The sequence below is a fragment of the Mustela nigripes genome, chromosome 4 (genome assembly GCF_022355385.1).
Source record: "Mustela nigripes isolate SB6536 chromosome 4, MUSNIG.SB6536, whole genome shotgun sequence".
Classification (NCBI taxonomy): domain Eukaryota; kingdom Metazoa; phylum Chordata; class Mammalia; order Carnivora; family Mustelidae; genus Mustela; species Mustela nigripes.
Genome location: NC_081560.1, coordinates 28,190,478 through 28,218,281, shown reverse-complemented (window position 1 = coordinate 28,218,281; position 27,804 = coordinate 28,190,478). Strand labels below are relative to the sequence as shown.

Here is a 27,804-nt window from a genome sequence, read left to right as displayed (position 1 = left end):
GGCTGGTCCACAAAGTCGTCGTATACCTGTGAGCATCTCCACTACCTGCTTTTGTTGCTGTTCTCTCTGTGGAAGCCATTGGACATTGGACATTGGACTGGGGAATGGAGCTTTTAGAGATCTCCTGGGCACAGAAGGGAAAGAGCAGAGAATGTTCAAATCTGGAGAGACACTACAGAAGGCTGACCAGCAAGGAGGGCCAGTAGGCAGTTGAAATAGTTCAGATCAGCAGCAAGGCCCTGCTGACCCCAAGTGCTTTCCCCTGCATATCTGAATTGGATTAGCTAGGTATTTCCTCGAGTATCTCTATATATGGCTAAGGGGGGCCATCAGTAATTCATCATTCATAGTTCAGGACAACATGGGCCAATTACTCAGAGATGAGCTATATCAAAGACACAGACATTTAGGGAAAACAAGGGTGGGTAATTTCAGAGTCTACAACCGCTTGAGCTGTGCAGCAGCAATCATGGGGAGGGTACCGCTGAGTTTAGGGTAGCAGGACTGGACATCTGGCATCCCGAAGACAGGGTGCTATTGGATGTGAGGGCAGAGAGAGGAAAAGAGAGCATTTCAGGGCAAACTGCCTTCCCACAATACTGAGTTGGGAGACTTAGTCTCTAATCCAGGAAAGGTGAAGAAATCTCCTTTCATGTTTATCTTGTGTCATAGGGGGTCTTACCCCTAGGACCCAGATTTGCGCCCAAACCAGTATCATATAATAACTAATCAAATGGATTTTTGTGGACAAGTCCAGCTCCTGAGGCATCATTTACAACACTGTCAGAGAATGAATTTGGAGGTCTAAGAAGTTGTTTCACTTCCAAAATTCCCGAACTAGAGTTTACACAAATTCAGGGATACCTCTAGTTATTCTGCATTAACTTACCTCTTTGAAAAATTACTATGAATGAACGGAGTAGCACAACATGCCAGGATATTTTAGGGAAAAAATACAAGAATTAAAATTCATAGAGAAATTATACAGTGTAATCTACTTTCAGAATTATAGCAAGAAAATACTGTGGGGGGGGGGAGAAATAACTAATACGTCAACTGCTAGTTAAATCACTAGCACTCCTAGTATTATTAGTTAACACAAATTGCTAATGTTAGTAATATATGAGTACGTAGTCAACATTACTTTTGCTATGGAACTATGCTTTTGTAATTATTCTTTTCAGAAGTGTGCGTGCCGATTAGGTGCAAAGCAGTGTTAGTATCTTTTACTCATCTGATTGTAAACAAAACAAAACAAAAAGGAAAAACACAGAGCCAAATTGTTGGGATGTTTGTAATACTGCAAACATTTTTTACTGCATTTAATTTATATAAGTCTAATAAATACAGAGGTGGTTTGACCAAATACATTTTTATTGCCTGCAAGCTGTTACATTGAGAAGTAGGAGAATGCGGTATGTTGATGGCAGCACACTTAATTACCTTACGCTTTGGGATTTTTTTTTTTCCCTAAACTTGAAAGGTATGTTCAGAATAGAACGGGACACAAGCTGACGGAGGATCTCGTCTATATTTGGTTTGGCAGTCCTTTAAGCCTGCAGATGAATTCAGAGTACTAAGAACCAAGGTTAAAGTTTTTACACACATTACAACTATGGCAAATTAACTATGAAAAAAAACAACAAACCCTGACACATAAATGATAAACTATTAAATACACACCATTTTAACAAGGGTACAAGAGAGCTGACACAGTGATCAGGAGTGGTTTCTTCTCACAATATCATACTCTGAGAAATGCAGATCTCATTACACACAGAGGACATTACTTTTACGGAATCACAGAAGAAAAAGTCAAAGCGTCTAAAAAAAAAAACCCCCAAAAATCATGTTCCAATCACAAACAAAGCCAAAGCTCATTTTAGGTCCAGCTGCACTGGAGAGGCTGGTCCTAAAAACAAAAACCAAAAAAAAAAAAAAAAAAAAAAAAAAACTTGGCATTTTCCCCTTTCACTCTGCTTCCTGGTTGACTCCTTGCAAAGTGGAGCGAAATACAAGCATTTTTATTTGGTCCAGACAATCAATGTAATTACAAAGACAGGGTACAAAATAAACGGGGTCAACATCTGCCTTCCTCCTAAGTGCCAGGGTTATCAGCCTTCTTCTTCATCACTGTCTTTCATGGTGATGCCCTGAAGTCCTCCTCCTTCCGAGACAGAGGCTGTAGCCTCCTCCACTGTTAACCGCCTGTGCAGAGTATCGTAGGTCTTACTGTTCAGTGTGCCTTCCAACACACCCTGCAGTCGGAAGTCCCTGTACGTTTTCTGGAGGAAAAAGAGAGAATCTGCTTAGAGAACTTAGGGGTTGTATGTGTGGATGTCAATATGGATGTCTGTATGCATATATCCTCGGTTGGCATTTCAGAAATGATCTTGGACAAATCACTAATGGATCCCAATCCTAGCTGCCCATGTCAATCAGCTTGTTGGTGTATTTCTGGGGAGAAAATGAAATGAGACTTTGGATACTATTTTTCAAGCTAGGATCACTCTGAATAGATCAAAATGTTGTGACAGATGACAAATGAGCTTTCCTCCCAAATATTCCTGGTTGCAGACTTTACTATTTGAATGACTTGGAACAAAGGTGAAATGATATGCACTAATGTACATTTTTAATAGAAAGGAATTCTTGGTTTTTCAGTTCCTTTAATACCCAAAAAATATATTTTATAAAATGCATTAGCTTTTTGGAAGGAGATATGGATGGAGAGAGTTACTCCTATTATTGGTAAAAGAAATGTGCACTTTCAGTATTTCTGAATTATAACATTTATTATATGTACCATGGGTAAAAATGTGTGTACACCTAAAGTCTGTATGAATTCTGCCCTTTCCTTTTGAAATTCCCTTGGAATGTGAAGTGTCAGATTCTGGCACAGAGCTTCCATAGATGGGCTAATAAAACATGTATTTGTATTTTCTGTGAAAAGTATATTTTGATGTATTATATGTCAAAAATAGGATGAACACATTAGTGTTTGTGTAGTGATCCCTAAGAACAGTGACAAGAACAACAGAATGCTGGGCTCTGTGGCACAGAAGATACATAACCTATAAATCTTCCCTTATTTCACTCATCCCCTTAAGGCCAATCTTCCTCGGATATGACTTTTCTTTGGCAAACAAGACTGGTATCTTATTATTGATTTTTTAAAAGAAGATATCCATTGTATGGATGCACTTCTAAGGCTGTTTTTAATGCTATCTTTCAAAATTTTGTTTCCTGTCCTAGGTTACATTTAGAGGTCAATGGACGGGCCCTCAAGTACCAGTATCTTGTGCCGTTGTTTTGTTCTAAATGATTTCTAGTGGGCATTTTTTTTATTTTTTTTTTTGCTGTTTGCTTTATACTTCATAGATGAAGAAAGTCAAATAAGAAGAAATGTTGTACTTCCTGGCCCCATACTCTAACTCCAGTGGCAGAAAATTAACATTAAGAGATGCTTGGTTTCCCTTATCTATGGAAGGAAACTTTTAATATTCACATGGTTGAATTTTAGGTACTTATTTGTAGGAGGTAGGAAATGCTGCTGATGAATGGCATCTTAATCCCCTTGATATACACACCTGGCTTACTAACAGACTTGGGGGAAGGGGTAAAACCATAGAAAGGACGTGGAACCCCTGGCATTTCACATATCTTCCTGTCTTCTTTACTCTGACTCATGCTCCCAGTATCATTCCAGGTTTCAGAGGTGATATGCCAAAAGCAGTACAGAAGGTGAATAACAATTTTTTTTCATTTGGATAATCACTTGTTATAAATTAAATTTATATTTGAAAAGTTCATCCCCACAGTTCACCAAAAATAAACTGAACTGTGAGAAATGTTATACACAGTATCAGATGCAATATCTTAACCGCAAATAACAATTTGATTCAGAGATCGTTTTTTTTTTTTTCTTAAATGATCAGAACTATTTTTTACTTACATTTTAAGACACCTACACCCACCACCCTCATATTCTCTTTCTAAGCTCTTTCTAAGCTTATTATGACTAAGGTGGTACTCTTTTATACCAAAACTTACGTAATTTGCATCAAAACCCATCGAAATAGCTCTGCAGGGCAAGTTTTGTCCCGAAAATCTGGTAACTGATACACATGGTATTATTACCACAGATTTGTGTGCAAGGCTGTAACTGTTTAATAGTTTGATTAAAAATATAACTAGCCCACAAAATATTCACGTACAGATAACGCATTGGACACAAAGTATGATTGTTCCGCTGATAATCATACCCTGAGTTTGTGAGTCCTACTTTATTATTAGAACTGACTTTCCTTAGACTTAGCTTAATCGTCAGTACGTTGGTGAGTTAGACGTATTTGTATTGTGGATTTACAGTCCTGAAAGCTTTCTAATTGACATGTTGTTAGGACTCTACTTCCTTATTTTATCACCAGGCAATAAGCAGCTAGGGGAGCTGCAGGACAGGTACCCCTGCTATCTCCTCTCTTTTTAGGATTCATAAAATGTTACTGACTTTGGGACATCCTCTGTGGCTGCCAGTGAAGGTCTGCTAGGTCCTACTTAAGACGAGGGCCTGCCATGAGGGTGCTGCTCACTTGTCTTCTTTTTCTTAGTAAGAGGCAGCTGGGGCGCCTAGGTGGCTCAGTGGGTTAAAGCCTCTGCCTTCGGTGTGGGTCGTGATCCCAGGACTCTGGGATCAAGCCCCACATTGGGATCTCTGCTCGGCGGGGAGCCTGCTTCCTCCCCTCTCTCTGCCTGCTTCTCTGCCTACTTGTGATCTCTGTCAAATAAATAAAATCTTAAAAAAAAAAAAGAGGCAGCTGATTTATGTTCACTGCTTTTAAACATCATATGGCCACTAGGGAGAATGCAAATCCATCAGTCATTTTGATTTCTGGAGGAGTCTATTTTTCTCCCTTTCTCAATGCCTCATTCTGATGTTAAAACCTTGTGGATAATTTCTTAGTCCTAAACTCTTTGTGAAACTCTTAGGGGAGTTTGTTTTTTCTTAGTGAACAACATGAATGAACTGATTACTACCTAAGCATCTTTGTGGGGCCAAACTGGCTGTCACAGACAGCTTGATGGCATCTGTGGGCACAGATGTCTCCGGTGGGCACAGAAGATTGACTATGCCTGCGGAGTAGTAAGGACGAGATTGCCAGAGTTGTGCAGCCCGGCTCCCGCATGGGATGACCTGCTGTGTGGTGACATGCTGGCTTACTTTAGGTGATGTGGACGGGAGGAAAGCCTATGCAGGGACCTTCACCATTGTACACATTGCTCTTTAACAGCTTCTTAAATTCACTGAGAAATGAACATTATAAATAACCATATAGGTTCTGAAGAATTATAAATCTATATATGAAATTGGTTAAAGTCTGTTTACATTCAAGGTAGGAAAAGGAACAATTAAAACATTAAATTATTAATTCATCCTGATTTTCACTGTGAAAATAATAATTTTTAATTATTAAATCAAGCTCTATGATTTGATTAGGTGTATCAGGCAAAGAAAGCATTTTGAGTCTGGAGACCTGCTTGTGAAAAACAAAGCATGGAAACTCAAACATACTCATGAAACTTATTTTCATATTTGTCAGTCTTGACTACTGGTAGCCCATAATGAAGACTATGTTAAAAAAAATAAAAAAAAATAAATGAAAAAAAAAAAATGGTAAAACTAAAAAAAAAAAAAAAAAAAAAAGATAGCTGATTGGCTTAGAGTACAATGGAAATGTCACCGTATAGTTCATGACACTGCCATTTTATTCTGCTAAAATATTCATTGCTGCTTGATCTTTAATTGTAATGACAATATGGATATGAGAAAAGGAATAACTTCCAAAGAAACAGATGATGGGCTGGTAAACAACGGAGACTTTTATTCTGAAAACAGAGAACTTAACAATCTATCAACGAATGTCAATGAGCTGACTAGGTCCTTTCTGAAAAATATGGCTAATTGTAAGGGTAAGCAGTTTATCCCAATATTAGTCACAGTACAGACTGCAACCTTAACATACACAGATATATAGAAGGTATACCACAGATAACCCGATTCTCTTTGATGACAAACAAACTTCATTTGGAAGCTCTCCAAGCCACATTTATAGAAACAAGGAAGAAACACTGCAGAAATGAAGGCAAATATGAATGGATGATAGTGTGCTTTCAGTTTCTTTGTAAAATAAATAACACCTGGTAAGAACAGCTCTGGACCAAAGACATTCTATCCAATGAAATGCAGTATGTTTAGTAGTATTAAAAATGAGTGGGTGGCTATCATTTTACTTGTTATTTATGACTAATCGTGATTGCTATTACCGTGACATGATGGGTCTGGTTTTATGTTCCAGCGGACTGGCCGATTTCTCACTTTAGAACAGAATTTTCCTATTTATGGTTCTTTCTAATTTGTGATAACCTGTGTGGCTATGGCACAGAAGAACTTGTATTCTAATTAAACTGTAGGAACCTAGAGAATGCTGGAAAATATTTTAACGTGGATAAAACTTAATGATGCAATGCAATAATAGTTCTTCTCCTACTCTAACATCAGAATCATCTGGTGGGCTTGTTAACATATAGATTGCTAGTTTCTCATTCAGTAGGTCCGGGGTGGGGTCCGGAAATTTGCATGCCTGACAAGTTCCCAGGTGATGCTGATAACAGCAGGTCAGGAATGACATTAAGAACCACTGAGTGTGTGTGTGTGTGTGTGTGTGTGACATACGTACATACATACACATAAATATAAATATATATATATATGCCTATTAGACATATACATATATGGGCACATATATATACAGATCTGGATCTATACATATGGTATATATATCCCATTCGATAAATGACACTAAAATGGATGTGAAGGTCATCTTTTTTTTCCTTGAAGGTCATCTTTTTAAAAGAACAGCTGACTCTCAATAACTTAGAGTTATGTTTTTAGGCATAAGGTAGGATTTGCCTCAATTTTAAGAAAAAGTTATACTTGTGGCAAATTCTGTGTTTCCACTAGAATTTACAAAGTGTGAAAAATCATGTTAAATAAATATATGATTTTAAAGTCCTTACTTCCTAAATAACCGTAACTGTTATTTAGCTGTTAACTGTAGCTGTTAATGTTTTCTTTCAAAGAGCAAATGTCAAAATGACCTTGCTTAAGTGATGTGACACCTGTTGGTTGTCTGGGATCAAACTGATGATCAAACTGATCATCTCTTACGTGTAAGATGGGCGTGCTTTCAAAGGAAGTCAGGCAGTGACTGTGTGACTTTCGTGTCAGGATATGACTCTCCTTATGCTGTGGGTAAATAACATTCAAAAGCCTTCATAGATATATGATCCTAATAAATATGAAGGAAATGTATTAGGAGAAAGTATCTCTATAATCAAGAAAATTAATACCAAATTCCTGTGGACCTACTCTATAATCAAGAAAATTAATACCAAATTCCTGTGGACCTACTATAATCAGGTAAATGTGTCTGAGGCTTTCTGTACATTATCTTAAAGTGTGATTACTGGACCAAATATATTTCATTAGGGAAGAAAAGAACGATTAGCATTGACTTAATAATCTAACTGAAAATGTAAGTGAAGAGTAGCCTGTCATTGCCGAGAGTGATGTTTTTAAAGTACTTATATCCACCCAGTTACATCAAACACCATTTTTTTTTTTTGTATGTCAATATCTAGCCATTACCCTTCATAGCTTGGTGGGCAATTCACATCCAAACACATTTTGTTTACCTTCACAATCTTGATGAGCGTCTTCAGTTGGTAAATATGAAGCTGAAGGTCTAATCTATCAGCCAACCAGACACAAATGACTTTCATGGAACTGCTGTACCATTGCTGGAAAGAAGGATGGGGGCACAGGGGAGGAGAACAAAACAGAAAAACAGCCTCTGCAGTATTCATGTAACAGATTCGGTAATGAGGGGGTAATGACACACTCTGGAATGACCACAGATCAGCACTTGAAGTCAATAATGCTATAATTTCCTGTTAACAGAATTGTATGTTTTGCTAGGAAATCTGCTACGTTGACCTGGGCTGTTCTCTACATGAATTAACATGAGTCTTTCAGCCGGAACATATTCATGGGAAACCGTGTTCCCGCACTTGTAGCCTAGTGGCCTGCTTTGTAATCTGTAGGTAACAAAGGGCACTAAATACACGTTACGGGTTGAATGGGCTCCCGAACAGCAGGACGAAGCAGGTGAATTATTTTCGGAGGGAAATTTCTTATTAGCCTGTATATTATGTAAAAATCGAAGAGTGGATGCGTTATGCCATGACACACGCAGTCAGTACCCAGAAAAAACAGGCTAGAGAAGCGACGGAAAGCCCTGCCACGGCTTAGGAGCCAGGGATCTGCAATCACACCCCTACCTACTAGTGGTTGCGGAGTATTTGCCAAGATGTTTTAAAACTACCTAAAATAAAGATTTTGGATCTTAGGAAGGCACTTTATCAGGATGGAATTGCTGTCTATCAGAAACGAAAAGAAGAGGTTGGTTGACTAAATCGTGAAAGAACTGGTTTCATTTTGCTAGTGTTTTTGGAGGGTTCCTATTTTTTCTTCTTTATTCCCACTCTTTTGAGGGGAAAATCAAAATTCTTCTCTCATGTAATTTCCTGCTCCTAGGTAATGTTTAGGAGTATAGTAAAAGAAGACTTTTTTTTTTTTTTTTTTTTTAAGGGCTATCTACCATTAGTGGTAGCATTTTAAGAGATTCGCCACTCCATGCTAGAGCTAGGTTTGGGTGATACTGTAAAAATAATAATGCTCCTTATTCAGATTACCTTGAGAAATAGCAGTCCATTCAGCTCGTAGGAAATGACAAAAGTTTTTGGAAAGAGAAGGGATTTTGAGTCCCTTTTGTATACAGAAATATAGTGACACTAGAGGTCATGAACATGGGATGCGTGTCTGTTTAGGTATACAAATACAGGAAAAAAAATCTTTAAAAATATTTTTCCTTCATAATTAAATAGTAATTTCAATCGTTAAGAGAAATCTTATTTGCTACGAATAAGTATGAAATTTATCTGGACTTGTATCTAACATTGTTCTGATAAAATTTAGTATAAGAAATGGTATTTTAAGCCTAAATGAAACATGAATCAGTGTCACATTTCATAAGACTTATTTCTATTAATTTGTTAGTACACTGAACAAACAGATAAAATGAGATAAGCTAATTAAAAGGAATAACTGATTTGCTAAACATTATGATAGCACATGGATGAATGAAAATTCCAGGTTTTTAAAATGTGAGATAGGCTATGATTGTTTAAAAAATGTTATTCATGTACCTAATTTTGCTCTTTCCTAAAGGTTGTTTTCTTAATTTTCTGGACATTATAAAAGTATCAGAAACAAGTTTTACAAAAATAAGATATACCCTTAAATTCTTAAAAAAAAAATTGCTAATGAAGTCATGACACAGTAATTGCCAATGGTATTTCAATCCTATACTTCCCTATTTCAAATTATGTATAGTCTCAACCTCTTGAGTTCTATTTTAATATAGGTAAACACTCTTGGGTATTGGTGATAGCAAATATGAGATACTAAGTTAAGACTCTCACCCTATAGCAGTCTCCAGATAATTTGAAAGCTAAAATGCAGTCATCATGGTTATGACTCTTAAATTATAACCCTTCTGTAAGAGATAATTTTTTTTTGTTGGGGAGCAAAATATGATATATGAAGTCTAGCATACCTTACTAGTTAATCTGTCTGTTAGATTATAAAGTTACTATATCTATGGTAAGTTGTATGAATTTGAGGGAAATGAAAACACTTTGAGAATTTCTCCATAGGCACCTTTATGTTTTTAAAAAAATCTTTACACAATTTAAAGTTAACTCCTTTTCCCATTACACATGATACTTCTGATTAAGTGATAATCAAAAGGACATCTAATGTAACATAGAAATTTATTATTAACAGCATGTCTTCAACACAATGCCAAAATTGTAATTTTAGAGAAAAATCAACTGGGGATAAAATGATCGTAAGTTAACTATAAAAACAGAGAAGAAAAGAGAACCATTGTGAAGTAAAAACTTCAGCTACTTTACCATCATCTTAGTTTGAAAGGCAACCAATTACTCGATAAGGAAAGTTCTATAAGAAAATTATTCTTTTCAGGTAAAAATGCATATTTCTTGGTTTCCGAGGCAAAGCATTTTGAGGATTTTCAGCTAAATCAGGTAATTAAAGGAAAGCAGCACTTTAGTTCAGAGTTTATGTTGTTACTAACAACAGCACAAAACCCACTAGGACTGTTTCTTTCTTGTATATGGTGAAAGAGACACACAAACACAGCCACACACACTCCATGCAAACAAATAAGCAAACAAACAAAACCACTGAAAAGAAATCTCCAGCACTCTCCTATTTCTGGTGCTGGAATTGATATGTTCCTCTGTTGGATGCTGGCATATGGTAGGTTCCATTTTTTTTTTTTTTTCATCTTAACACAAAACTCACAGGTAGATCCGCTTCATTTTCACCCACCCAAGCAAAAGCAACCTCCCCAACACAAAGGACAGGGGAAAAAAAAAAAAAAAAAAAAGAAAAGAAAAGAAAAAAGAAACATTCAAAAGGGCAAATGTGCAGGAAAGTCTGAATGTTAGCAAATGTCCTTTCATTTCGGGAAAAGTGAACTTTATAAAACAATCTGGTTGACCATTCACTTTTTCCCTTCGGGGGAATGACAAGGAAGGGGCACTGCAGATTGCACTGAAGTCATGGGTATGGCATTACCGCTTCATTCTTTGCTTTGGTCTACTTAGGAAGAAAGCAGTAAGTGTATATTCTACACTCCCCCCACCTCCACATCAATCCATGACAGCAGCCTACTACTTTAAGAAAAAAAAAATATATTTTTTTTTCTTCTTTTTGTGGTTCATTCAACTCCTGTAAGGGCATGCATTACTCACTTCATTTTCTTGAGATATTTCTTTTAAAGCAAAAAGAAAAGAAAAGGAAAGGCTAGGGTTGACTCTGTGAGACCCCTGTATTTATTCACACTTATTGTGCATGACTGTAGACTGGTAAATCATATTAGCAGCCCGTCTCCCCATCAAGCTGCTACTTGCTTTCCAGCCCTGGGAAGGTTCAACAAATCAACAGGAGCACGGAAAACAGAACATCAGTCTAATCTAGTGTTTAAGGTGAAGTTTTCAAACCCAATCTAAGAAGATCTTTAGAGCAAGCAACAAGCTGAAGGGCTCAGAAGGTGGTATTGACAATGAAAGAGTGTTGAAATATTGAGAAGCGTAGCACTTGTGCATTTTTAATAACAAGAGGGTCAACAAGAACACAGCTCCCTCAGTGCCAGGAGTTACCACTGACTATGGAAATTGCCACACCAGGGCTATAAACGCTCGCAGTTCATCAGCTTTCTTAAACAGTTCATCAGCTTTCTTAAACACCCTGAACCCCCTCAGTGGACCTTTAGTCTTGAATTAACAAACCAAAGCAATGAAAGAGGGTGCAGTCTGAATGGCTGGCATTGATCCCCGACTGTGTGAGCACTGCTACAGGCCCTGAAAAACTCTCTCCATTGTCAATAGAAATTGACAAACCTCCTCTCCTAAATAGTGCAGCTGAGCCGGGCGGGATCCACGCAGCTGTAAAGGGCTCTGCTCTTGGGGCCAGGGAGCACTAACAATGGACCAAGCATGAGCTCTTTGTCAGTCCCAGACTCGGCAATTTTCTAACAAGGATTAAAGTTGTTTCTCCGCGGTGCCGGTGAAAAGAGATTTAGCAACATACCGTGCTTTCTTCGTGCAAGTTAAAGAGAAGTAGTTAAGGAATTTCATTATTCCGTTGACTAGGGGAAATATAAAACAAATATATTAAATACGCACAACTCCCTTTTCTGCCTAATTTATGATGTTTTTGAGGATGATTCAATTAAATAAAAGACTCGCTGCCTGGAAACAAGCGCTTCCCATTTATTTTGGAAATTTTGTTTTTAAAAAGTCCAGCTGCTGGCCACCTGGAATGAGGTCTCAATACGTACTAATGCACAATGCCTTTAGACCCTCTGTGGCTGATATTCCTAAATCTGAATCACGAGACCACATAGGGTTTATATATCACGGCTGCTTCAAGCAAATGATTTCTGTCAGAATGTGGCTTCTGATGATGATGGCAAGGCAGAAATAGCTGCTTTGCTAGGAACAAATCTATGATAAATTTTCTGCTTAACTGTTTAGCTTTTTATTGATTATGAATTGGTACAACTAGTTGATATATTTTCATTCTTCTCCAGCTATGCTTAACTCAATAGGTGAACAACAGAAAAAAAACAAACAAACCAAAAAACACAAAAAAACAGAAAACAATCTAACACTTTTTTTAGTGCACTAAGATCTGGAATGGCTCAATTTCCATAGTCTATTTCTTCATTTATTTCAAGGGAAGCTGTCTGTTTTAGAAGTACTGAAGAACCAAGTTGAAGTGAAATGCCATCTGGAAAAGGTCATCTTGGGAAACTACCTTTCAGATGCTAGGTTGAATCGTATTAAAGAACAAATAACATTTTGAAATGCTGAAGGTTGACTTGATAAAAGCATTCTTTAAGATCATTTTGTAGCTTTGGAGAGTGACAAAATATTTAGAAACATTAATGCCCTACAGTTTCACCAGTATATTACAAAGTAAATGCAAATGTTTCATTGTACATTGTGTGTTCCTTTTGTCGGCAGCATGTCTATTCCACATAGCTAAACTTGTGGCCAGTCACTTCCCATTTCCAAACACTAAAATGCAAATTTTATATTAATGGTAAATTTGAAACAGTAACACCAACATCACTACCCCCCCCACCCCCGGCCCTTCATGAGGTATCTCAGAAATGATGTTATATGTTTCCATAAAACACACTCCCGAAACGCAAGCATCTATAAAGTTTAAAGTGTGCTTTTTTTGTGGGCTTGGAATAGGAGTAAGGGCTACATTTCAGGAAAACTGAAACCAGTGTATTACGGTGAGAATTATGGGAAGTGTTCAACCCAACCTATACCTATCAACATTCCCAGCTAGACCCAGAGCCTGGTTCATGCCAGAAGGACAGACCTGCCTCTGAATATGGCAGCTGAGGGCTGACTGTCCATACCCCGGAGAAGGACATCAATATCGAAGCTGAGAGGGCAGAATGGCCAACACCTTTTATGTGGCTAGTTGACTGACTGAGCCTGTCAAAGCTTCTTCTCTCAGTTTTCTCTTCTGTCAGATGAAGGACAAATGAGGTGAATCTAACTTTTAAATAAGATTTTGATGTTCTCCAGAAATCCTATGATATTAGGTTTAATTATCAGAATAAATGGCATGATTAGAACCGATACAGCCTGTGATTGTTATAAGAATGAACTGCAGGGAAAAGCCAAACTATCACACCTTTTCCCTTTTTCATGGTGTGTAAATACAGCTTTATGGGGGGGGGGGGGAAGCTAGAGTTCCAGAACTTTCTATCACCTGTTATTTTGTCTGTTTTAAGCTTATTCATTTTGGCCTTTTTAAAAAAAGATATTTATTTATTTATTTATTTGTCAGAGAGAGAGAGAGAGACAGAGCATAAGCAGGGGAGTGGCAGGCAGAGGGAGAAGGAGAAGCAGGTTCCTTACTGAGCAGGGAGCCTGACATGGGACTTGATCCCAGAAAACTGGCATTCATGGCCTGAGCCAAAGGCAGATGCTTAACTGACTGAGCCACCCAGGTGCCCTCATTTTGGCTTTTTAATGAAGAACAAACACATTGTAAAAATGAAACAATCACATGTCATGAGGAATGAATGAGATTCCTAATGAACTGTAAGGTGCAGTTTTCATGTAATTATTTTTATGGATTCCGATTACAAAGGCATCTGATATACTTGCTAAGTCTTCCCTGGGAAATCTAAGTTCATCAGTTAAAATTTCATTTAATTCTTAAAACAACTAGGGGTGCTGGGTGGCTCAGTTGGTTAAGTGTCTGCCTTTGGCTCAGGTTGTGATCCCGGGGTTCCGGGATTGACCCCTGAGTCGTGCTCCCCACTCAGTGGGGAGCCTGCTCTCTGCCTCTCCCCCTGCTTGTGCTCTGTCTCGCTCTCAAATAAATACATAAATAAAATTTAAAAATAAAATTATTCTCACAACAGACTTCATGAGATAGCTATTATTCCCATGTTGCATATGTGGAAACTGAGCTTATATGGGTGGAAAACTGAGTTTAGATAAAGCATGTTAGTCAGGTTTATACACTAAGTATAAGTGGGATTTATATTTTATATCTTATTTATAAGACATAATTTTATATCTTATATCCATACTTTAGAGTCTGTACTTATGACTGCTAGGTTTATTCCATTTCCTTCTAGAAACCAGTCTGTTCTGTCAATAAAATCAAGATTCTTTAAGGGTAGTTCACTACTTCCAGCAGACAACAAGAAATCTGTATTCACTATTCTTGGGGGTTCCTGATAGTCTTGAAACACAGGACTGTGAAGTAAACAGGAAATTGCTTATTGTTTCAAAGAAGTCTATCACATTTGCTAGCAAGTTAAAACAATCTACATTTCCAAAGACCAAAGATATTTGTAAACCTAATAATATGTAATGCAAATAAATTCTTTCAAGAATCATACTCTGTTAGGATAACCAGCCAAATGGCCCTTGCATTATGCCATCCCCACGTATCCCATTCTTAAGATTTTTTTCAAAAAATCTTGAGCCAAGCGTGGGGCTCAAACACATGACCCTAGGATCAAGAGTCTAACATGTTCCTGAGCCAGCCAGGTGCCCCTGATTCTTAAGATGCTTCAAAGTGCTATACACTTTAATGCTTAGGAATACTGGGAAGGGCTCTTTTTTTTCAACTGTAACAAAACAATGCAAGGTGGGAAAGAAATCCTTGGTTCATTCATAAGGGGGCTCAATCTATATATACTACTTTCATCATTTTTTTTTTTTAAACATCGAACCGAAGAGCATTTGATTCATGTTTTTCTTTTTCCATGTTCAATAACCTCATACTCAGGGTGGTTTTCATTTTCTACCTCTATCAGGAAGTCTGCAAAGGAGAGTTTATGAGTGCTTTGATGTCTGTTAAGAAAATGTAGAAAGTGCTAATAACACAGGAGGATTGACATACAGTAGGATAGTAGGTACCTAGTATGTTTGTTGAATGCTGAAAAAGCTTTCCTATTCTTGAAGTTCAATTCTTCTGCTCCCACACTTTCTCTTTTAAACAAAAATGTAGGGGTGCCTGGCCAGCTCAGTCAGTAGAACAGCTGACTTTCTTGATCTCAGAGTCATGAGTTTGAGCCCTACATTGGGAGTAGAGATTACTTTTAAAAACCTGGGAGACAAACCGTAAGAGACTCTTAATCTCACAAAACAAACTGAGGGTTGGGGGGGGGGTGGGAGTGGTAGGGAGATGGTATTTGGGTATGGACATTGGGGAGGGTATATGCTATGGTGAGTGCTGGGAAGTGTGTAAGCCTGACTATTCATAGATCTGTACCCCAAGGCAAATAATACATTATACATTAATGAAAATAATAATTTTTAAAAGTTCAGTAAAAAGCAAAAACAACAACAACAAAAAAACTGACCAAAAAATGTATAAATACCAAGCTATTTCTAGGTGAGTTAGATCCTGTTCAGTTACAAAACAGAGTAAGTTACAGAACAGGATAAATTCCGTAATCTGGGAGTTGTAGAAGCTCTTTCTTGCTACTATTTCATTCATCCAAAATTCCTGTCATTCCAAAATGTCCTGAAAATAATATTATTAAGCTAGCCTATCTTTACCTCCACTACACAAAGTCATTAAAGTTTATACTGTTCTGGGGGCACCTGGGTAGCTCAGTCAGTTGAGTGTCTGACTCTCAGTGTCTGCTCAGATCATGACCTAAGGGTCCCAGGATCTGGGGCTCTGTGCTCAGCAGGGAGTCTGCCTCCTCCCTCTCCCTCTGCCCCTCCCCATTCTTCCCCTCACTGATGAGCATGTTCTCTCCCCCAAATAAATAAATCTTTAAAATCAAACAAAATCAATACTGCCCTTTATTATTCATGGTTATCAAGCAGGTAAGTGCCTCTGTCGTTTTATTCTGGGACTCTTCAGCTGGTGTTAAAAAGATTATAAGTGAGGCACCAGGTGGCTCAGTGGGTTAAAGCCTCTGCCTTCAGCTCAGGTCATGATCCCCTGAGTCAAGTCGGGCTCTCTGCTCAGCGGGGAGCCTGCCTCCCCCTCTCTCTCTGCCTGCCTCTCTGCCTACTTGTGATTTCTGTCTGTCAAATAAATAAATAAAATCTTTAAAAAAGATTATAAGTGAAAATTTCAGATAATCAGTTGTTCTCCCTCTCTACTACTTCGTGACAAATGATGGGATGTGGGCTGGTTTGACTAATTTTTTGACTAAAATGACTAATCCCAGTTATTGGTTTGGCCAAACTCGGCAGTCAGTCCAGTTATCACTGTTGTGGAGAGCGGTCTGGGGCCCATCGCCACTGCATGGTTCACGTGGGCACAATGACTTTTTCATCATGTTGAATGACTCATGTTAAACACTATATATAGGGCGCCTGGGTGGCTCAGTGGGTTAAGCCTCTGCCTTCGGCTCAGGTCATGATCTCAGGGTCCTGGGATCGAGGCCCGCATCGGGCTCTCTGCTCAGCAGGGAGCCTGCTTCCTCCTCTCTCCCTCTCTGCCTGCCTCTATGCCTACTTGTGATCTCTGTGTGTCAAATAAATAAATAAAATCTTTAAAAAAAACCACTATATATAAAATTTTGGTCAATATTGCATCTAAATTCATACATAGGATCTGAATAAAAATAAATCCGACTCCTGGCATGGTTATTGAATGGCACAGTTTGAGAGAAAATCTAGGCCTGAGAATTAACTAATAGCAGGTCTTCCTGTTTCAGTTTCCTTATAAAAATGGAGAACAATCATTCCCAAATTACTTTTTGAGAGTGCTGGAAGGACTGGACTAACTAGCTACCGTTCTGTCTCCACCTCATGGGCCATGCCCATAGGATCCATTCTCCATAAGCTGACTGATCTGCTCCTCTGCTCAATGTTGGGTTTCTCTAAATCTAGGATTTCTGGGCATGTCAGTCTCTCCGCCTAGACTTTTATCCTGAGGTATGTTTCCTGGCCAGATCTATGTCCACCTTTGAGATTCATTTCAACCACTATTTCTGCTAGGAAGCCACTACTATCTCTTATTAGGCAGAATCAGATGCTCCCATATTTTCTGCGCCTCGAACTCTATAAGGCATCTATGAAAATATTGCATGGTGTGCTGGTATGGCTGCAAAGGACGGGAAGCATCCAAGGATTATTTTTATTGCTATCTCCAGCCTTAGCAGATTGGCACATATCATGCATTGCCTATTTGCTTTTGAATATTTGGAGACAGTAGGGCGCCTGGGTGGCCCAGTGGGTTAAAGTCTCTGTCTTCGGCTCAGGTCATGATCCCAGGGTGCTGGGACTGAGCCCCGCATTGGGCTCTCTGTTCAGCATGGAGCCGATTTCTTCCTCTCTCTGCCTGCCTCTCTGCCTACTTGTGATCTCTGTCTGTCAAATAAATAAATAAAAATCTTAAAAAAAAATATTTGGGGGCACCTGGGTGGCTCAGTGGGTTAAGCCGCTGCCTTTGGCTCAGGTCATGGTCTCAGGGTGCTGGGATCGAGTCCCGCATCGGGCTCTCTGCTCAGCGGGGAGCCTGCTTCCCTCTGTCTCTGTCTGCCTCTCCATCTACTTGTGATTTCTCTCTGTCAAATAAATAAATAAATAAATAAATAAATAAAATCTTAAAAAAAAAATATTTGGAGACAGAAAGTACTGCATGTATGATGATGACAGAGCATTTTTTTTTTTTTTTAAACATAGAGAGGAAAGAAGAGTATGAGAGCCAGGTTGTTGACTTGATTCACATGTTTCAATAATAGAAAAAGTAGTTGAATAGATGTGAAAGTTGTAGAAATCACCAAAAGATAAACAATGGCATCTGGCTAAAGAAATTGAACATAGGACCTAAACAGAGCTTTAAACGTGGCAGTCTGATTTCATTTTAAGGGATTAATTGAATAAAGGAGAATGTGCCCCCAGGTCTAGGTCATACATCAGTATCCACATACATAGTCTTACACATAAAGACATAATACTACGTGCTCAGATGTTGATGTGCTCAGCTCTGTCACGTGAGCAGGGAGCTGGCTCTCCAGCATATGCTTAGGGGCACTGGTCCCCACTCCTGGGGGTTATCTAAGGCTGTGGGGGGACATCTGGAATAGGGCTGGCAGTGCTACCTGTGAATTTTCACCGCCAAGGGACATGTCCTGCGTGACTTCTATACTTGTTGGCTTTATGAGCTTTTTTTTTAAAAATGCAGAAAAATATCACCATTATGGCATTGTTGACTTCAGTAAAAGGGCACAAGAGAACTCTCCTGGGATTTGAAGTAAGCCTGGCTTTGAGCAAGGAACCCATGAAGGGTAGAAAGGGAGAGCGTATCTTTCCCTTTACATTACCTCGTAGTTATGGAGCTAGGTACAAACCTTGCATTGGCCCTAACTTTTGGCAAGTTTCCAGTCTTCCAGCTGAAACAGACAGACAAATAAATGAATTTTACGATCACTGTTACCCCTTTTGAAAGGGAATTAGATTTTACTTCTCCATAATACACCCATTTGAAAGAAAATATGTTCATATCTATTCCATAGACGAAAATGTAAAGCATTTTAATGAGAAGTTCACTTTTTCGGTAGTCCCATTTGATCATAAGATTGTAAGTTCCCTTAAATCAGGGACTTGGTATATCTTCTTTGATGTTGCCACATAGTGTGTGGCCTCTATGGAATAAATATTGGCTAGATGAACAAATGGTTAATAAGGGGAGTTTCAATTTCCTATTTTATTTTATTTTATTTTTTTAAAGATTTTGTTTATTTATTTGATAGAGAGAGAGATCACAAGTATGCAGAGAGACAGATGGGGGTGGGGTGGGAGGAAGCAGGCTCCCCACTGAGCAGAGGGCCTGATGCAGGACTCGATCCCAGGACCCTGGGATCATGACCTGAGCTGAAGGCAGAGGCTTAACCCACTGAGCCACCCAGGCACCCTCAATTTCCTATTTTAATTAGAATCCATTGTCCCCGTGACAGAGATACCCAACTCTGTGGGACAAAACAATACCAAACCTTTTTACCCCAACATTCCCCACCAGGCTTTACACATAGTAATTGAACAGTGAATTGGAGGTTTCCTTATGCATCTAAAACATCAACTGGGGGCGCCTGGGTGGCTCAGTGGGTCAAGCTTCTGCCTTCAGCTCGGGTCATGATCCCAGGGTCCTGGGATCAAGCCGCACATTGGCTCTCTGCCCAGTGGGGAGCCTGCTTCCCCCCTCTCTCTGCCTACTTATGATCTCTTTCTGTCAAATAAATAAATAAGATCTTTTTAAAAAAATGTTTTAAAAAAATCAACGGAATGGACATTCTCCAACAATAAACAAATACATTATTTGCGTATAGTGCAGGCAGTTAACTGAGGGGAACGTCAACACATTGACACAAAAAAATGTGGGGAGTATATGGAACCACATTTATGGGCATCTGTAGAGCCAAAGTATGGGAATGTTATTTATCAGAATGCACAGAAGGAACATGGCCTGAAAGAATCTTGTCCAGCCGCATTCAAACACCGCATCTGATTCCTGAGTCAAAACCCTAAGCCATGACAGAGAACGCTTAGAGAAGTTTCAAAGGACAGCCACAAAGATGATTAAAGGGCTAGGAAAGGGGTCTATGAAGAGAAGTGAAACAAATAGGGATTATTTATCCCAGAGTGGACAAGTATGACAAGCGCCTTAATAACAGTCTTCATATACAGGAAGGATTACTCCCTAGAGGATGCTGGCTACCTGTTTTTTTCACCACTGAGAGGAAAAGGGGAAATGGGTTTAAAAAATAGCATGAATAATTCAGGGGAGATGGGGTTAGAACTCTATTTCAAATGAAATATTTTGCCCAGATTAATACAGGAAAATTTAGATGGACTCTTACCTAGTGCTGGGTCATCATCAGGAAATTAAGGGTCTCTCTAGGTGTTTATAAGTACCTTTGAACACTTCTCTTTATAGAGTTTCCTTTCAATCCACTCAATAAACACACCCAATCATGGTTTTACCACAATAGCCACTTCCTTAAACAGAGTTTTTTTTTCAGCTGGACTTAGTCTAACAGTGGTGTTCTCGCTGCCATATCATTGGTGAACATAGACAGGGATGCAGGGGAAGACTTGTAGATGGGGTGGCTGACAGAGGAGGACTTGAAAAAGCCACCACAGGAAATGGCTTCAGGTCATGTGTCATATGCTGATGAAGTTAGGTCCAAAGGGAAGGTGAGTAGCAGCTCCCAGTTCTATGAAAACTTGGCACTGGTCAACAGACCGAGATGCTGGTCTCTGGAAAAGCCCAGGTATTTTCATGAATGAGTTACTAGTGGCCAGTTGCTGTACAAGCATGCGGAGTTGCTGTGGAAAAACCAGGCTCTGTGTGGGGAAGTCAGATCTTCCAGAAGATCTTCAATGTGGAAGTAGCGTGAAATCAATACTAATGAACTTCGAAAATGCTCAATGTGTTGTCCTCATTTTAACTATCTTTTATAAAATCAGTCAAGAGAATATTCTACGTTCTTCAGTGACTATAAAGTCATTGATATTGGCTTGGGTGAATGAATGCCAATGTACATTTACACATTTGCTGTGGAGGAAAACTGCTCGATGGAAATGAACGTTTTGTCATCTTCCATTCCTCAAAGACAATTTTACCACTGCTAAGGGATTTTAGGTGCTCAACAACAATTCCTTTCCCCCTTCTTCAAGGAAAAACCTCAGATCATTTCACATGTGTGATTTTCTTTTTTTTTTTTTTTTCCTTTCTTTCTTTCTTCTTCTTCTTTTTTTTTTAAATTCTGAGCACAATTAAAGGTGAGTTAAGGCTCTGGTGGAAATCTAAAGAGCATCGGCAAATCTGAGCACTGCTCAGCTTTTGAATTGCTTTTCTACTCCTCAGTTCTTTTAAATGGTTTTCTATGGCAGGGACATTTTTCTTAATTAGTCACAGCTAATTAGTGTTCTGGCATAGACAAGTAATCAGAAATGTCAGAGCTGCAAGGCTACATCTCCCTAATCCTTTGATAATAATTTAGCCTCCTGGGAGGGCCCCAAGCTGCGGTAAGTAGTGACTGACAATAAGGCAAAATTAGGTGGGCAGCAGACCATTAGGATAGAAAAATAAAAAGCACTACCCAACCCTGCTGAGCACCATCAGGCAACTGGCTGCATCGCCAGATGAGGTGCCTGTTTAAGCCTGTGTTGTTAATTAGCTGATTCTACCAGACCTGCCACATATGTCCAGGTGCCTCATGCAAAGATGCGTATTTCTGGGAATGTGCCAAATGACAATTGTGTTTCATGATCACATTTCAAGAATATAAGTAAGAAGTCCACATAGTTCTTGAAGATCCTTTTGAATTATCAAAGAAATCAGATCAACCTGCTACACGACATTTTCTTGCTGAGTTTCTTTTAGGCGATTAGGCACGCGTAGCTCAAGTTTCTCAGGTTTTTAATTCACCAACAGCTTAGATTCAAATGAGGGCCTTTGGCTGCCCTAAGCTGCGTCTGGACTTGCCAAAGCTATTTTGGCACCCACCGTACATCAAAAGTAGATCCTTTTATAAATTCTTATACTTACAAATAATAACTTCACATTAAAATAAGGATTATTAACAAAGATGAACCAGACAGCTTAATTCGAGAGGGGAGGTTTTAAAAAGAAACAAACTTTGACAGGATTAAAAAAAAAAGTCAAGGAGCAAGGTCTGTATGGCATTTCCTGAGGCAAACAAGGCAATCTAGGGAATGGGTTTGACTATGACTATCTTAAAAGAGGTCAAAGGACTTCAGTGTGAGTCCAAGTACTGTAGGTAAGACGAACCAGAAATTCAAACAACTAAAAAGACAGAACAAAACCCCCAAACACTTTGGAAACAATGTGTCTCAGCAGCTAAATCACACAGTGCTAAAGGTAACACAGATCAAAAATGGAGATTGAACTTTTTATCTGCCTTTAGTACACAGAGAGGTACCAGCGTACATAACATCACCATGTTTAGAAACATGTGATCTCAAATAGCCGCCAGTATATCGATGGATCTACATCATCCATCCCTTTCTATTGACAAAGAAGGAAAATAATGGTAATGACACGACAATGATATTCACTTTTCGCTTTGCATGTTGACAGAAAAACCATGGTTGGGCATAATGGCCTAACAGTTAATGTCTTACATCTGAATTCTTTTGCTATAGAGACAACACCAAAAAGAAAATCCTCTGTAATGGGAATCTATACTAATTTATGTAGTTCATGTAACAACTTCAGAGTCATTTGAAAGTGGAAGATTACTGAAGAGAAAAACCATTTTTAAATCAACATTAAAAGAGAATATACCTATAATATCCCAGAATTGTAAGAAATGCAAGAAGACAAAGAAGTCTTCAGGCTTAATGGGCTGCAGCCTGCATTCCCAATAACGAGGCTGATTACACACACAAAGAAATTTATCCAAAGGAAAGGACTGAAAGAGTAGACATTCGATTCTAAATATATACCACCAAGGGCATCCTGGAAGGAAAGTTGTATCTAGCAGCTACTCCTATCCATGCTCTGTTGATTTCAAATACTCTCATGAAATCAACATGATAATAAACTGAATCTTTAAATAAGTTAAAGATAGTAGTGTTGATCTTACTGAGGATGGATAAATTCCTGAGACAGAAAGTTTGGGCACTGGTGTAAAACACTACACTTAAAAAGTCTGAGCATTTCTGCCCTTTCTTATTTGAGAGTCCAGAGACAACAGCACAGAAATGGAAAATGAGTAGTATTTTGAGACACATATTCTCTTGTAAAAGGTTCAGTTTTTTTCTTTGTATGTTACTGTATCTTAAAATGGCTACTGAACTCATTTATATAGTTTAGGCCAATTTTACTTAAAGTGTTTAATTTAGAGTTTCTTTACTGAAAAGAATTCTTTTCAAGGAAAGTCCTGAGAAATTAATCCTTTATAAAACACTACTTAGATGAATATAACTGATTAACTATCATTTAAAGAATTACTTTTAATTTCACAAGACATCACAACAATATTTAAAAAAAATCTCGTTGAGATGAAACTCTTCAACAATTAAATATTTAATCAGTTTATAACACAAGAGAACGTTTAATCTGCATGATTTACCAATTAAAGGCTGCACCCTGATGTGTCTTCAGCAACATGAGAGCTGAAATGAAATTGTTTCAAAGGGACTCAAGAAGGGTAATGCCCAATAAATGTACAAAGGGTAGAGGGGTAGGCAGGTTTAGTATGCATCCTGGACAATAAGATGTATTTCAGTCAACCTCTAACTACCTTCAGGTTGTGATATTCTTGGACATTATGAAATGACCACAGAGGGTGCTCTTGGGAAATTACTGCAGATGCCAGTTTTGACTTTGGAGATATCCCCGTGATCCAACCCAGGGATCCAAAGCTCTGAAGGGACTGTCCAGCATCTCTCGTGACACACAGGCGTCAGTGGCTGCCACTGTGTGTCCTGAAGCCTGAGCATGAGGGAAGAAATATCATACCATAGTAGACATAAAAAATGGAATTTAAGCATTGGAAAATCTTTGTCATACTTCTGGATTGGGATCTGATGAGTTGTAGATGGTTCTGGTTTGATTAAAAACTATCAAAGGTTGCTGACAATGATATTTCATATAGAAGAAAATACACTGGGGTAAGAGAGATTGCATACAAAGCAGAGAAACATTTTGGGTGAATCTATGATCTTACTACAGGAAACTTCCTTAAGATTTCTCTTATCCAGAGAAGACACATTTTTCTAAACTGAAAATGTGAATTTAACATGTGGATTTTAAACTTCACATGTGTAACGATGACCATTTGAGAGGAAGAGATAGTCTCTGTTGAAAATATTCTGGTCACTCGGAAAGATTTAGCATGGATATGAAGTAGCGGAGTTCCAATCAATTTTCTACATTGGGGTTCAGAGCCCTTGTGGTAGATACAGAGAGTGTCATGTGGCACAGCATTTTTAATCTCTCTTCTACCTTATCTACTGCACTCGCTATTGCTTTGTGGCGGGGATACCTTCCTTTACTCAGCTATGACCAAAAAACTTACTGATGGTTACCGGGGGTACAAGCCTTAGCATTCAACCACCCACTAATTTTTGTCACCACTGCTTAAATTAAAATGAATTTAATCTAGTTGGTTTAAAATCTGGAAGATATCTCAGAAACCATCTGGAGTTCTAGACTAATTTCTTCAGTTTACACGTACCAACTCTACTGTGTCTGAAGCAGGGGACATACCTTCTTGAAACTCACTCTGACAATCCATGGTGGAACTGTGGCTGGGAATCAGGTTTGCGGATTCCTGGTCCATGGCTGCAACCCGCAGCCCCCCCCCCCCCCCAGTACTGTTTTACCACTTCAGATTTTGTAAGTCTAAAGGATGGTAGAGATAGCATAGACTTTGAAACTGGAGAGATGCAATTTTGAAGTCTGATTCAACACTTAACAAGTCACTTACCTTCTCTGAGTGAGTGGGAGAGTGTCCTTAACCTGAGAATGAGGTCAAGTGGGGATGATGGCATCTGGACAGCAGGTTAGAAATGATGAAAGTGAAGCGCCGAGCTCATTGCCTGGTACATGGAGGTGCTCTGGGAATGGTGGTAGTGACAGCTCGGGCTCGGATTACTATTTTGATAATTGGAGATTACGGATATACCTTAAAACAAACTCAGTTCCTTCCATGAATAGCATGAATCTGCTATTGTTTATTTAGACTTCTAGAAAATTATTTCTGTGTTATGCAAAAAAAAGTTTCAGAAGGTTAACCATTTATGGAATGAAGTAGAATGTCTTGGTTATTTGCCTTAATATTAACTTTTTTGGTCTTCCAAGGGTACATTTAGCTTTACTATTTCAAGATTTAATGTAAAAGTATAAGATTATCCTATTTTAGGGCCTTGCAGGGAATACAAATTTTAATCCTCCCTAAGACTTTGGCAATAAGGAGCACAAAGACTATGGGCGGAGACCAGAACAATAATACTAGCTGTGCGAGATGCTCAGGACCTGGGTCATGGCTTGTGGTTCTGTGGGTTGTATATGGACAGCTGTAGGAGCTACATTCTCTTTGTCGGTGCATCCCAAATGGGATGGACACAAATCTAGGGTAATTGTCATTATGTGGCCTTAGTCACTGGTATAGTTATTTAAATAGAACCCTAAAGTATTTCACTACAAATATCAGGAACAATTAAGATGCTTAGTGGATCAAAAAGTTTTTGAGATCAGAAACACCACAACTAATTACTATTCTCCAGGTAAGTTTGCCAGAATTTTCAATAGTTTTTTTTTTTTTTTCCCCATGAGTAGAGCACCATGCAGAAAAAAGATTATTTAGTAAAACACACAAGTGTTAAAGTGTTGGTATTGGAGGTAGGATGGATAGGTGTCTTCAGAATAACTGTTTTATATAAAAATGTTGCAATTTGTGGTATTTCCAAAACTGAGCAAATCTTATTTTGGCTAAAGGCCTATCCTTTTGAAAATGTTTTGAATTAAAAAAAAATTTTTAAATTAACATATAGTGTATTATTTGTTTCAGGGGTGCAGGTCTGTGAATCATCAGTCTTACACAATTCACAGCACTCCCCATAGCACATACCCTCCCCAGTGTCCATCACTCAGCCCCACCCCAAGCCCATCCTTCATAGCCCATGCCCAGAAACTGGATGCCCTATGCCCTTATTGGGGTTGGTTAAGCCACTAAGTGTTGACTTGCTGTGGGGCATGTGCAGGTATGTGTGTGTGCGCGCACATTTTCCCCTGCATCTGAAGTTATGAGTCTCTGTTTCCTTCCTTTCTTTCCTTCTATTTACGTCTTACTTTAATTGGAATAGCAAAAGTTTGTCATGATGCCTGAGTAAAATCGTTCTCATCAATCTTTTTCCTCTAATAGACTAAGGTTGCCAACAGTATTTATAGGGTCATTATTTTCAACTGTTTCTTGACACCTAACAATATTATTTTAAGCTCCAGCCAAGAGGATTTCCAATAATTATATAATGCCTCTCAGTAATGATCTGTTGCTTAAGATACACATTCTACTTTACCTTTCAACACATACTTGATAACCTCTCATTTACTAACTATAATTGAGGCAAATTCAGTCTTGGCTAATTAGGGGCTCTTAGTACCCCCTCATACATGTTATTCTTGATGACATATCAATAGAATTAGGGTCTACTTTTTATTTTTAATTACAGTAATAAAAATGTGCAATTTAAAAATATTAGAATGTTTAAGGACATTATTACTATTTCACAAATAATAAGTCCAGTATCCTACTGGGGATATGCAAAATGACAGAACCTTCACAACCAAAACAGTATTGCTTGTCAAGCGTTCCTTTCAATAGCTAACTTACAGCCATGTCAGATGTTTAAGTATCAAAGAAAAGTATACCTAACCAGGACAATTAAACTAGACATAATTTTGTGTTTTTCTTTTTAAAGTAAGCTCTACGCCCAACGTGGGCCTTGAACTCACAATCCTCATATCAAGAGTTTTATGCTCTACCAATGAAGCCAGCTGGGTTCCTCTAAACTATACATAATTTTAATGTTGACCTCCTTGCATCCACTTTAGTTAGCTCTGTTGGTTCCTATGGCCACACCAAAAGTCTTTGAAAAAAGTTTGGTAAATGGGAGGGAGTTGAAGTAGGTTATATCTTTTTTTTTTTTTTTTTTAAGATTTTATTTATTTATTTGACAGACAAAGATCACAAGTAGGCAGAGAAGCAGGCTCCCCACTGAGCAGAGAGCCCGATGAAGGGCTCGATCCCTGGACCCTGGGATCATGACCTGAGCTGAAGGCAGAGGCTTTAACCCACTGAGCCACCCAGATGCCTCAAAGTAGGTTATATCTTGATAGAGAAAGAAAGTCGACCTCTGTTATGAATTGATGGCAAGCTTTGTAGTAAATAGATCACCAAGATGAAAAATTGAACATGTTAAGAGAAGACAGACAGACAGACACACACACACACACACACATTCACTCTCTCTCTCTCTCCCCTACATACAATGGCCTATTTCCAGATGAGTCTACCTTTTTCTCATCATAGAATACATGCTTTAGCTATACAAAGAATAAACATGAAAGGTACAACATCAATCCAATTTTCTTATTCTGTTCAGCATTTCTGAAAATTACCACATAAGCAAAAAAGACTCAAAGAGGATCTGGAAGTAAAACATATGCTTGTACATTCAGAGCAATACCAAATGGAAGCAGAAGTTGCTAATATGGTTTCAGTATTTTGTAAAAGAGCCAGCTGGATAGATGATAATTTTTCTACCCCTGCAGGGCATCAAAAGCTTTTAGGAAATCATTTTTTTCACACGTATTAACACTTAGCTTATTAAAACAGATGATACTTTTATTGTAAAACAGCCCCGGTAGAGGCTTGAGGCACAAAATCTGAGAGGGAAGACTCCTTTTGACCACCCGACCTGACAAACAGCGAACACTGACGCCACAGACCATGGCGGAGAGGGTGACGCAGCAAGACCTTCCGTACGTACCACTGCGGAGTGTCACCACGAAGCCCGTGAATTGCTGTTATGAAAACATTTGCG

General features: G+C 38.6%; 1 protein-coding gene across 10 annotated transcripts in view; it reads right to left on the bottom strand.

Annotated features, from left to right (window-relative positions):
- Positions 1-1,264: 1,264 nt before the first annotated feature.
- The window catches only part of CADPS2 (calcium dependent secretion activator 2), a 528,014-nt gene continuing 501,474 nt past the window's right edge, over positions 1,265-27,804 (bottom strand). For all 10 annotated transcript variants that reach the window (XM_059396493.1, XM_059396490.1, XM_059396492.1 and 7 more), the window contains 2 exons: positions 7,756-7,860; positions 1,265-2,285 (listed from right to left, as the gene is read on the bottom strand). In XM_059396493.1, coding sequence (XP_059252476.1) covers positions 2,115-2,285; positions 7,756-7,860 — 276 coding nt within the window. In that variant the 3' untranslated portion in view covers positions 1,265-2,114. The remainder of the gene's footprint in view (positions 2,286-7,755; positions 7,861-27,804) is intronic.